General features: G+C 44.0%; 1 protein-coding gene across 6 annotated transcripts in view; it reads right to left on the reverse strand.

Moving 5' to 3' along the window:
* The window catches only part of LOC122541220 (collagen alpha-1(V) chain-like), a 386,777-nt gene that overhangs the window by 19,880 nt on the left and 354,600 nt on the right, over positions 1-12,297 (reverse strand). For all 6 annotated transcript variants that reach the window (XM_087979516.1, XM_087979517.1, XM_087979518.1 and 3 more), the window contains 5 exons: positions 7,441-7,548; positions 6,169-6,222; positions 5,668-5,721; positions 4,386-4,493; positions 1,443-1,496 (listed from right to left, as the gene is read on the reverse strand). In XM_087979516.1, the coding sequence (XP_087835642.1) occupies positions 1,443-1,496; positions 4,386-4,493; positions 5,668-5,721; positions 6,169-6,222; positions 7,441-7,548 (378 nt within the window). The remainder of the gene's footprint in view (positions 1-1,442; positions 1,497-4,385; positions 4,494-5,667; positions 5,722-6,168; positions 6,223-7,440; positions 7,549-12,297) is intronic.

Here is a 12,297-nt window from a genome sequence, read left to right on the forward strand (position 1 = left end):
GATATGCATAAATTCGGCATGAAAGAAAACTGGCCACAGCAAAGTTTGGTGTATGGGATACTAACAGAACAAACTCAGTTTCAGTATCTACAGGTATGGGGTAATTTCTTGGATATACACCAAGGTTGCCAGCTGATGAACAATTAACCAGTGATCCCATCTCCTCTGAAGTCTGCAGGGAGAAACAGTCACTGTGTAAAACTGAACTGAAGTGTGGCAGAAAATCTTTGGGACTATTGTCTTTGGAATGCATCGCTGACTGGTGTAGAGGGTGCTGATCTGTTTCAAAAGAGAATGGAATCACACCTTGGAGAAGCCAAAGACCTTTCTAGACAGCAATTGGTGTCATGCGATCCCACTGCAGCTTTTGATGACTTCTACAGGGGAATTTCCTGGAGCATTATTTTCTCCCATTATTCTAGGTTTCTCCAGTTAGCTTGTCCCTCTGGAGATAGCTTGATGATGAGAGTTGCTTAGGTGGGGATGGAGAGGAAGTTGATTAAAGGATTCAGTCAGTCACAATGAACTGGCCATCGTGGGTTTGGATGAGGACTGATGGAACAACGGCTTTATCCTACCATAGTACAGGTCATTCTGGCATAATGGCCATAACACGATCGACGTTTGGATAATGTGAACTTTCTACTTAGTGGCTATAGCAATTTCCTTTGGCAATCTCGTACAGCGTCATTTTTGAGAGCAGTTTTCTATTGTGCAATTTTCTATAGTGCAGAGTTGCAGAGAAATGTAACCATTGCATTATAGCAGAACGACTTGTAGTTTCTTGAGGTTCATCAACAGCCACCCCAAATCTGGAATTTGTATAGGAAACAATATCTGCATGGTTGTAGCCACCATAAATCAAGACTCCCCCTGCAAAGCTGAAGGCGAGCAGGTGTTGACCATTTAGTCCCTCTAACCCACTCTGCTGTTGAATAAAATCATGGCTGATCTTTGTCATCAACTCCACTTCCCTGTTTCACACCTTGAATCCTCCTCAGTTGGCAAAAAGCTTGTAATCTCAGCCTTGAAAAGTTAGTCACAAGACAGGAATATCCAGTCTAGGGTGGACAGCAGAGTTTGGAAAGGGGGATGGGTGGTGCAAAATACAGAGGCGATGAAGCTTTGGATCGCTGAGGTGTGAGAGTATTAACATGGACAGATTGTCATGGGCCGAGAGCTTTTTGAAGATGTGCTCCCTCTCCTTCTTTCCTAGTGCCCTTTCTTCAAATGCATGTTTCTCGGAAAGCAGAAACTTCATTAAAGCTGGTGGCATTATTGTAAATCCATTGGTTCCCCCTTTTTCCCATGTCCCCTGTTGTAACACCCCACTACCACCAAACTGAGCAACTGGGTCGAAAAACACCCAAGCTGGCTTCAGGTTGTTGCTGCATTCAATGATGCCCAAATACCATGGTCTTCAAGCTAGGAGTGAACCTTACCGGTAATCCAGGAGGACCAGGAGGACCGACGGGTCCCGTTCCACCAGAAATACCCTGGAACCAAAGAAACGATGAGGTGAAAATTAAATACAAGCTCATACTGAGGAAATTTGAACTTTTTCCTATCTCTTTCTCTCCCTCTTTGCTGTCTCACTGAGTGTGTCTGGTGCATTTTAATCCCCCGCCCCGCCTCCATGTGGCACTTATTTTTGTTCTGATTAAGGCGCTCTCTGTTTACCTAACTTCTCTCCCATGCCCAGCCAACTTGTCTAATACCAATTCTCACCATAGCTGCCTGACACTGTAACACACCAAGCACTGCAATAAGCTAATGCTGCAGTGCAATGTTGTAACATTTATGCAGGATTGCACAGAGCGTAAGGCACAGAAACAGGCCCATTCTCCTGACCAGTCCAAGCTGGTGTTTCAGTTCCTCTCAAGTTAAACCTTCCTTTTACAAAAATTTTCTTTTATGTGATTGATTCAGTTCCTTCTTAAATGCATCTAAACCCACTCACTCTCCATGTCAATGAGTCCGACAATCTCACCACTTTCTCAGGTGAGAGATTGGATTGCTCAGTGACTACCTTACGGCCTACAGTTACTCTCTTCTCCACAAAATAATATTCCCCCAGGATCCCCGCTCTTAAAATCTTGCTTAATGTTAAAGACTTGGATGAGGTTTGATTGCCACATTAAAAAAAAATTAACAGTTTTAATCAGTGAGTCTCAACCACCACCTGTGAACAACATGATTTTAAATTTAAATGCCTTTAGAAGCTTTGTGGCTTTGTTGTCCTAGTAAACTGAAATTATACAACTGGAACAGAAGATTTTGAAACGGTCAGGATAACATTTGAACAAATATCTCCCAGTGACCAGAAAACGCACAATGAATGGAATCTCATCACAGTAACTAATTTTCGCTGGTTTGGGGTTGTGTCCTATACACAGTGACTCGGGCCAGCTTTCAGTGTGCATTCTTTAAACTGACCCAAAATACGATGTAAACTCGTGTTGCAGAATTTGTGCCAAACATTCTGTAACCCCTTGCATATTAGTTTGTTTGATTTTTATTGGTAAGGGCTTCAGGCCTGGGTTGGATTCGGCTGAAACCTCCAATAGGATTAAATGGTAAATAATCTTGATGGTACCCCTGTCAGATTTCTACAGTCATATGCAAAACACTATATGTATCATAGAATCCTGAAAATGGGGAAATAGACCATTTGGCCCAACTGGTCCACACCGACCTCTGAAGAGTAACCCACCCAGATCCATCCCCTACCCTATATTTATCCCAAAGAATGACCAAACTTACACATCCTTGAACACTGTGGGCAATTTAGCATGGCCAATTCACCTGAGCAGCACATCTTTGTGATTGTGGGAGGAAACCGGAGCACCTGGAAGAAATGCACGCAAACATGGGGAGAAAGTGCACAATTGTGCCCAGAACAGACAGCTGTCCAAGGCTGGAATCGAACCCGGTTCCCTGGCGCTGTGAGGCAACTGTGCTAACCACTGAGCCAGCGTGCCACCCCATTGACCCACTGTGTCATAGAGTTGAATACAAATGATTATTGTTAACAGTTTATAGTTACAGTGTTGGGCAGTTAACATTACAATGTTGAAATGTTCACTTGTCAGCATCTTATGGAGTATTAGGTGCAGTTCTGGTTACCACGTTTATAAAGGACAGAAACTCTAGAGAAGATACAATGACAACCTACAGGGGTGATAACAGAAATGCATGGGTAAACTTTTCAGAAAAGAATTGACAGATTACATCTCTTTTCTCTTGAAAAATAAAGGCCAGGAGTCAGAAAATTCAAATTGTGAATAGCTTTGAAAGACTAGAGACAGTATGCATCCTCTGTTTCTGTCACACATAAACAGCACCTGGTTGCTGTTCTTACATCAATGAAGGAATCTTACCTTCAAAGAAATAACAGTCCAAAAACATTGTACCATAAGAGCAGGTCGAGGTCATTTAGCCCCTTCAGCCTGCTACACCATTCAACTGAATCACAGGTGATCTTCTAAATGAACGTCACGTTCCGACATTATCCCCAAATGACTCAGTCTCTTCAATTATCCTCCATATGCAAGATGCTGGCACATTTTACAACTGGTAATATAGAAATGAGTGAAAACTTTTGTGGTGAGAAAAAGTCTCTGAAAGCAGGCTGTGGGGGTGGCAAGTTTGGTTTATGCCTGGATTTGTCATAGGACCAAAACCTGGAGACTGTGCCAGTAACTACTGAATGCTAACAGACAAACAAGGACCTTGTGACAGGCTGTGTGACAACAGTGTTCAAGAGTACATTGCTAACAAGAGTACTGCACAATGACAAAATGTAATTGTGTCATAGCACTGGGAATTTGAAATTGCACTGACCTGGAGTTAAGGGGAAGAAACAGGAGGTTGGCACTAAGTCAAACTGCTCAGAGAGTCAGAGGAGGCACAACAGACCGAACAGTCGTTTTCTGCACCACAGCAGTTCAGTGATTTTGGGAAAACACTTTAGGCCCAAGGACTGGTTAGAAATAACATGGCCATGATGTGCCAATGACTCTTTGCACCTGTTTTGTCATTGCTGAAAGGATCAGCTCCCTCACAGGTTAAGACCACAAATTAACAAACAGTCACTTGGGTCCTTAACACCATAGTGGGAGAGAGTTCAATGACTGTATAGGTAAGCTCAGTATCAAAGAGATGGATCTGAGAGCCCAGTCAGATCACTCCTCTCCCTAGCCCAGCAGTACTGAGGCTAAGTGGCTGACACCCATTTACACAGCAGAGATTAGACTTGGGTCTTTGTGGGAGCTGTAAAGACTTATTACCACAACACAAGTACCATGGGACTATGTTAAACAGCAATACTGAAATACTGCAGGAAATTGGTGTTCATTTGAAACATGAAGGTTGAAAGTAATTACAGTGTCTCCTTTAAGTCCTTCTTTTCCCGATGGACCAGGCAGGCCACGATCACCCTTCTCCCCCTGCTCTCCTGGTGGTCCAATCAATCCAATCAGGCCAGGGTGACCCTGAAAGACAAATACAATGGTAAATAGGTATGAAATTTAAACAGGGCAAGGACAGAATCCCAAGAGAGTCAATGCAGAAACACACGTGGACTCAAAACTCTGCTACCCACCTCTCAATTCACAGCAAGGACTTTTGTTCGTCCATTCGTCCATTGTGGTCAAGCATTCCCTTCATTTTTTAAAATTTCCACATTTGTTTTCAAGTGTCTCCAATAGCTCGCTATTTCTCTGTACGTGTATTCTACTCATGCATATCTGAGTCCCTCTAATTCTGGACTTGTGTGCAAACAACCCCCGAGAGGTCCTTTGACAGGACCTTCCAAACCCACGAGCTCCACTGCCTCAAGGGCCCAGGACAACTGACGTTTGGGCACACTGCCACTTGCAAGTTCTCCACCAGGTGACTCTCCACCCAGGCTTGGAAATATCACTGTTGCTTCACAGCACTGCATGTGCACCAGTTGACCTGCATCATATCAAGAATGCAGCTGACCAGCACCACCTCCAGGGCGGTTAGCCATGTGGAATAAATGCTGACCCACCCAGCAACACCCTCATCTTGTGAATCAATAAAATGTCCCAGAACTTAACCACTCAACCATTTGGCAACTGTGCATTCAGCTGCCTGCTATTTCTTCTCTCAGCCTCTCTACATCTCTTGCCTCCTTTAAAACACTACTTAAACCTATCTTCTAATGAAGATCATGAGCATTAATTTGAATATCACCTCCTTTCTCTGATAATGCTCCTGCGAAGAACCTCAATCTGTCTTTCTACAATCAAGGCACTAATATAAACAAGAACAGTTGGAGATGATATGTAGAATTTGTGGAGATGGTTCAATGAGAGTGACTGCCCTCTAGCCGCGGTTTAATAGATGGGCAATGCATTTGATTTCTGAACTTTAATCCAAGTCCTCAGGGTAATCCTAGCAAACCCACTGAAAAATGAAACAGAATTTACTGCACGTGAAGGGCAGTCAGTCTATCATGTGCATATCTACATTGTTACTTGACTTCCCTGGGAGTTGATGGTCCTGCTTCATCCATGCTCTTAGGGAAGGTGCTTCACAGGTGCTAAAGTGAGAACGCTATTGTTCTGGCCCTCAATATTAAAACTGAGATGTCTGACATAGACACACACACAAAACTTCATTGTGACTAGTGGGTCTTACCTTCTCTCCCTTAGGGCCACCATCTCCCTTCAAGCCAGGTAATCCAGGGGGGCCCTAAGAGGAATTAGAGTGAAAAAGTGTCAATATCACATGACTACAAAATCTTACATATCACATATAACATAACACAGATAGGTCAAGTTACTAGATGTCTAGGTAGACCTGGCATCAGTGAGTTCCAGAAACCCGGATACTGGGATACAGAGAGATACTGGAGACAAAGATATCTCAACGTACCAGTTTCCAAAAAAGTGAGATACCAGAGAGCCATTCATTCAGCCTAGATATTAGGATACCCAGACACACCCGCTCTCCTTGGACACCACCCAGATATACCATTCACCCCCTCACTCACACAGCGGCAAAGATGCATGAAGCTTAGTGCTATTATAGGAGCTTAACCTCTCCCTTGTGTTGACACTCTCTCTGCACTCCTTTTCAATTAAGATGTTCTCTCTGCTCCAACTGGAAATAAAGTGAAAGGCTGCAATCTTTACCTACCATTGGACCAGGAGGACCTGTCTGTCCCGGGGATCCAGGAGTTCCTTGTTCACCCTGTCACGAGGAAGCAAGATATCAGTAACAGTGTTGAGGTAAGACAGCAAGACAACGCAGAGGGGGATGGAGTGTGGCAGTGGGAGGCAGAGGAATAGAGAGGAATGGAGGAAAGCAGGCAGAGCAGGGCAGGAGGCTGAAGGATAGAAAAGCTGAGGGAGGGAGGAAGGTAAGAGCTGGAGACACATCTGTCACCTTGTGTCACTGGGTGAGACTCACAGCCCAGCTGTCTGGTGCAGTGGCTCTAGACATCCATTGGTCAGTACCCAAGGTGTGGTTAAAAATCTCCTATCCTTGCATGCAGGTTGCACTCCAATGCAAACCAGCATGGTTCATTCCCACCCTCCAGCATGTGTGTTGATGGTGTTTGTGAACTGCTGCGCAATTCTCTAGCTCTTGGGGGTTTCTGTGCACTTGCACCACCCAGAACCTTCAGGAATTAGATCACCCCTACCACTAGTTTGTGCAGTACACGGAATATTGTTCCCCAGGAGATAGTCAGCCAGTGCTAAATGGCCCCATTCCTGGAACTAGGATGGGAAAAGGGGTGAAGAACCACAATAAATGTGGAGATGCTGGAGTCTGGGGTTGTTCTGCTTAAAACAGTGAAGGCTGAGGGGGATCTTAATGGAGGTATACATCTTAAGAAAGGTGACTAGAGAGTCAGTAATTGGGGAACACAGTTTGTGGAAGAGGAGAGATGGGAAGAACTGTTTTTACTCTGCGTAAAGTGTGATTTAGATCAGGCTGCCTGACAGGGCAGAGGTAGTAGATTCCATAGCAAATTTTAAAAGGGAACATGATAAGCATTTGAAGAGTATCAACCAGTAATGCAACAGTAAGGGTAACAACAGAGGAGTGGGATTGTTTGGATAGCACCTTCAAAGATCCAGCACATGCACCAGGGGCCATCTATGCAGCCTGATTTGAAAACACCAGCACCCTTAACCACTGAATGCTCAGAAAAGTGAAAGCAGAACTTTTTTTTGGTGTGTAGCCTTTGAACTGAAAACAGGGAGAAAAGCTCTTCGACGTTTGTCCCGTTAGGGCTCAAGTCCCACTGGACCATGCCCGACAGTGTCACTGTCAAACATACCGATGATACTGCTTGAGGAACAACTTTAAAAAAGGCGTGGGAGATTTCCCATTAAACACTATGTGCAGGAGAACCAGTTTCTGCAATGTCCTCTCACCTGCCATTGATACCAATGAACTTACCACAGAACCAGGAATTCCTCGGAGACCCTCAGGACCTCGTTTCCCCGGGGTGCCCTGCGGGCCAATAGGACCAGTTTTCCCAGGAGGTCCCTTGGCTCCTGATTCACCCTGAAAGTTAACAAAAACAAAAGCAACAAGTGAATGGACGTGTTCACACAAGAGGAGCAGTCGGTGTTTGAGTTTGGAGATGCTGTGCCCCATCAACTGGCCTGGTCAGAAAGCCCCTCTTCCTTTCTGTTTTCGAACCGCACAGTTACCTTAAAGGGCATCTGCACCTCACGCTCCTCCCCTCCCCCAACCACACACCCAACACATCTCTCAAGCCCCCTTTCTTACGGGAAGCTGTGCCCAAGCTAGTAACTACTTTGATTCCAAGAGCCAGTGACCTTTGTATATGCTGTTCCAGGAGCCCTCACCAACCTTTAAGCGTGACCACAACCACACTCTCCAGTCAACCATGAGCACAACCTGCCAATAAGCCCCAAATGGTGCAGTCTATCCCATCCTCAGCAATGCTCATATGTTTCAAGAAATGGGCAACAGTTTGAGAGTGCAGTCCCTGATTAATTCTAATTCCTTCTTCATCTGGACATGCTAACACCTTACCCAACTGAGGTGACACTCCAACTGTCATTTGCGTCACCAATGTACCAGGCAATGACCATCTCCAATGACAGATGCCTCAAAATCCAAGAACTATTACACTCAAGAGCCTTGACACCAGGCATCTACCACATTCAGCACTCACCTCCTTTACCACTGACACACGGGGGCAGCAGTGTGTACCATCTAATGGCTGTTAAGTCATTAATCAATTTGAACGCGGATGCAGGTTTCGACTGACTAATATGTAAATCCCAGAACTTCTTTCAAGTCACAGCCCTGAGATAACTTAAGGTTTTATCAGTATTAAAAAAAGTGACATCTCAGCTCAGACAATGCATTAAAGGTATGGTGTAGAGTTTGTCTTTATCCCAACCTTGAGTCAGACTGGTTCTATTTCCAAAATAGGAATTTATAAAATATTACATGGACTGACTGCCTACAGATTGTGTGCTTTTTGAACAAAATAGAATGTATCTACAAATACAAATTCACCCCATAGACTTAAATGCATGCATGTGTAAGTGAGAGAGAGAGAGAGAGAGAGTGTGTTTGTGTGTGTGGGCGCGAGGAAGACAGTGAGAATGTGTGTGAGCACGGGTTTGATGGAGTATATGCCTGTGAGAGGGTGTGCATGCATGTGTATGTGCGCGCGTGAGAGAGAGACACGCACACAGAGTGAGAGAGAGAGAAAATATGTATGAGAGGGGGTCTGTGGAGTGTCAAGACTGTGTGAGAGTATGTCTGTATGCATGCATGTGTCTGTGTGTCTGAGAGTGAGAGTGAGTGTGAGTGTATAATAAGTGTAGTGGGGTCACCTGTAGTGTGACACACACACATACGAATTTGCATTTGCAGATACATTCCATTTTGTTCAAAAAGCACAATTAGTCATAGTCATAGAGATATACAGTACAGAAACAGACCCTTTGGGCCAAATTGCCCATATGGCTCAGATATCCCATTTGCGAGCACTTGGTCCATACTCCTCTAAACCCTTCTTATTCATACACCCATCCAGATGCCTGTTAAATCTTGTAATTGTACCAGCCTCTACCACTTTCTCTGGCAGCTCATTCCATACACGAACCACCCTCTGTGTGAAAACCTTTCCCCTCAGGTCCCTTTTATATCTTTCCGCTTTCTCCCTAAACCTATGCCCTCTAGTTCTGGGCCCCAGGGAAAAGACCTTGGCTTTTAACACTAATCATGTCCCCCATGATTTCATAAACCTTTATAAGGTCACCCCTCGGCCTCCGACACCCCAGGGAATACAGCTTCTCCCTATAGCTCAAACCCTCCAACCCTGGCAACATCTTTGTAAATCTTTTCTGAACTCTTTCAAGTTTCACAACATCCTTCCAATAGGAAGGAGACCAGAATTACACGCAATATTCCAAAAGTGGCCTAATCAATGTCCTGTACAGCCACAGCATGACCTCCCAACTCCTGTACTCAATACTCTGACCAATAAAGGAAAGCATATACTTCTTCACTATCCTATATATATGCGGCTCTACTTTAAAGGAGCTATGAACCTGCACTTCAAGGTCTTTTTGGTCAGCAACACTCCCTAGAACCTTACCATTAAGTGTACAGGTCCTCCTCTGATTTGCTTTCGCAAAATTCAGTACCTCACATTTATCTAATTAAACTTCATCTACCACTCCTCAGCCCAATGGCCCATCTGATCAAGATCTCATTGTAATCTGAGGTAACCTTCTTTGCTGTCCACTATACCTCCAATTTTGGTGTCGTTTGCAAGCTTACTAATTATACCTCCTATGTTCATATCCAAATCATTTATAAAAATGATGAAAAGTAGCGGACCTAGCACAGATCCTTGTGGCACACCACTGGTCACAGGCCTCCAATCTGAAAAACAATCCTCCACCACCACCACCCTCCGTCTTCTACATTCGAACCAGTTCTGTATCCAAATGGCTAGTTCTCCCTGTATTCCATGAGATCTAACCTTGCTAACCGGTCTCCTATTGGGAACCTTGTCGAGCGCTTTACTGAAGTCCATACAGATTACATTCACCACTCTGCCCTCGTCAATCCTCTTTGTTACTTCTTCAAAAAACTCAATTAAGTTCATGAGACATGATTTCCCAAGCACATAGCCATGTTGACTATCCCTAACCAACCCTTGCCTTTCCAAAGTGTTAAATTCCTATTGTGGGAATAGAAGCAGTCTGACTCAAGGCTGGGGGACAGACAGACTCTAACTCATACATTTAATGCATTGTCTGAGCTGAGATATTACCTTTTTTCTAAAAACACTAATAAAACCTTAAGTTATTTCAGGACAGTGACTTGAAAGAAGTTCTAGGATTTACAATTAATCAAATGAAATCTGCATCCCTATTCAAAGTGATTAAAGACTTAACAGCAATCTAGGTTTGTTCTATATATTGCATCAGTTGTACCACACTTTGATCTTTATCTATAAATTCTGTGCCCTATGATCTTGCCCCACTACATGACGGAGGTGCAGCGCTCTGAAAACTTGCACTTTTAAATAAACGTGTTGGACTATAACTTGGCATTGTGTGACTTTTAACTTTGTCCACCTTAGTACAACACTGGCACCTCCACATTAAGATTACTGAAAACAGAGACATGCTGCTAAAGCTTCTGGTTTTGCAAAGGTCAGGGCACGTGCAAGAGTGCCAAGTTTCAACTAATCAGAACAATTTACACTGCATATGAAAAGAGTACTGATTACTTGGGAACTCATCTCTGATTGCCATGGAGACAAAAACGGGGAACAAAAGGCTTTTCAAACTCGAAACGACTCGTTCATTCCAAAACAGAAACTGGACTAACAATCAATTTAGGATAATCTGTCAAGTTGAAAACATTGTTCACTAACACTTTCGAGAAACAACATTCATTCATATGTGGCATGCGGTGTGCGGTGTCAAGGAGCTCCAGCAAAACTGGAATCAATGGGTATCAGGAAGCATATAGGAAGATGGTGGTGCTTGTTAGAGATCAGTCATCTCAGGTCCAGGACATTTCTACAGAAGTTCCTCAGGGCAGTGTCCTAGGCCCAACCATCTTCAGCTGCTTCATCAATAACCTTCCCGCCATCATAAAAGTTAGAAGTGAGGACCCTTGCCAATGATTGCACAATGCTCAGCACCATTCACTACTCCTCAGATACTGAAGCAATTCATGTTCAAATGCAACAAGATCTGGATAATATCTAGGCTTGGGCTGACAAACAGCAAATAATATTTGCATCACACAAATGTCAGGCTATGACCATCTCCAATAAGAGTCAATTTAACCACCAACCCTTGACATTTAATGGTATTACCATCACTGAATCCCCCACTTTCAACATCCTGGGGGTTAGCATTGATCTGAAACTCAACTGGACTCACCACATAAACAGTGGCTACAAGAGCAGGTAACTCACCTCCTGACTCCACAAAGCCTGTCCACCATCTATGAGGCACTAGTCATGAATGTGATGGATGGGTGCAGCTCCAACAACAATCAAGAAGCTAGACAGCATTTAGGACAAGGCAGCCTGCTTGATTGGCACCACATCCACAAGCATCCATCACTGACACACAGTTGCAGCAGTGTGTACTGTCTACAAGATGCACTGCAGAAATTCATCAAAGATCCTCAGACAGCACCTTCCAAACCCATAACCACTTTCATCTAGAAGGGCAAGGACAGCAGTTGAAGTTGGTGGGAACACCACCAACTTCAACTCTCCTGCGGGCCATACCACCAGCACTTCATCCGGAGGCTCACTGATGATGTTACCGAGTATGGTGACGAAACATCTGAAAATGAACCTTCCAGCTCAATGAGCAAACCTACATCCTCAACTCCCCTCAAAACCACTCACTGTCACTGGGTCAAAATCCTGGAATTCCCTCTTTAATGATATTGGAGGTCAACTTATTGTAGATGGCCTGCAGCAGTTCAAGAAGGCAGCTCACTATCACCTTCTCAAGGGCAACCAGGGCCATGTAATAAATGCTGGCCCAGCCAGTGGCACTCACATCTCACAAATGAATTTTAAAAAATACAGAGACCGATTCTCTGCAAACTAAAGGTGTATGTTAAAGTTTGCATATTTATTATATCATCCAAGAGCTCAGGGAACCTGTAGTTCCTCATTGCCTTCCCCATGGAAAAACATACTTTAAATAAGAGTCAATTAGCAAACCAATCAGCACCCTTTTCCCTAGTAGTTTTTTGAAATTTGGAATTTTTACATCAGTC

This window comes from Chiloscyllium plagiosum, unplaced genomic scaffold, assembly GCF_037043375.1.
Source record: "Chiloscyllium plagiosum isolate Xiang-an unplaced genomic scaffold, Cpla_swu_hap1 HiC_scaffold_35, whole genome shotgun sequence".
Classification (NCBI taxonomy): Eukaryota; Metazoa; Chordata; class Chondrichthyes; order Orectolobiformes; family Hemiscylliidae; genus Chiloscyllium; species Chiloscyllium plagiosum.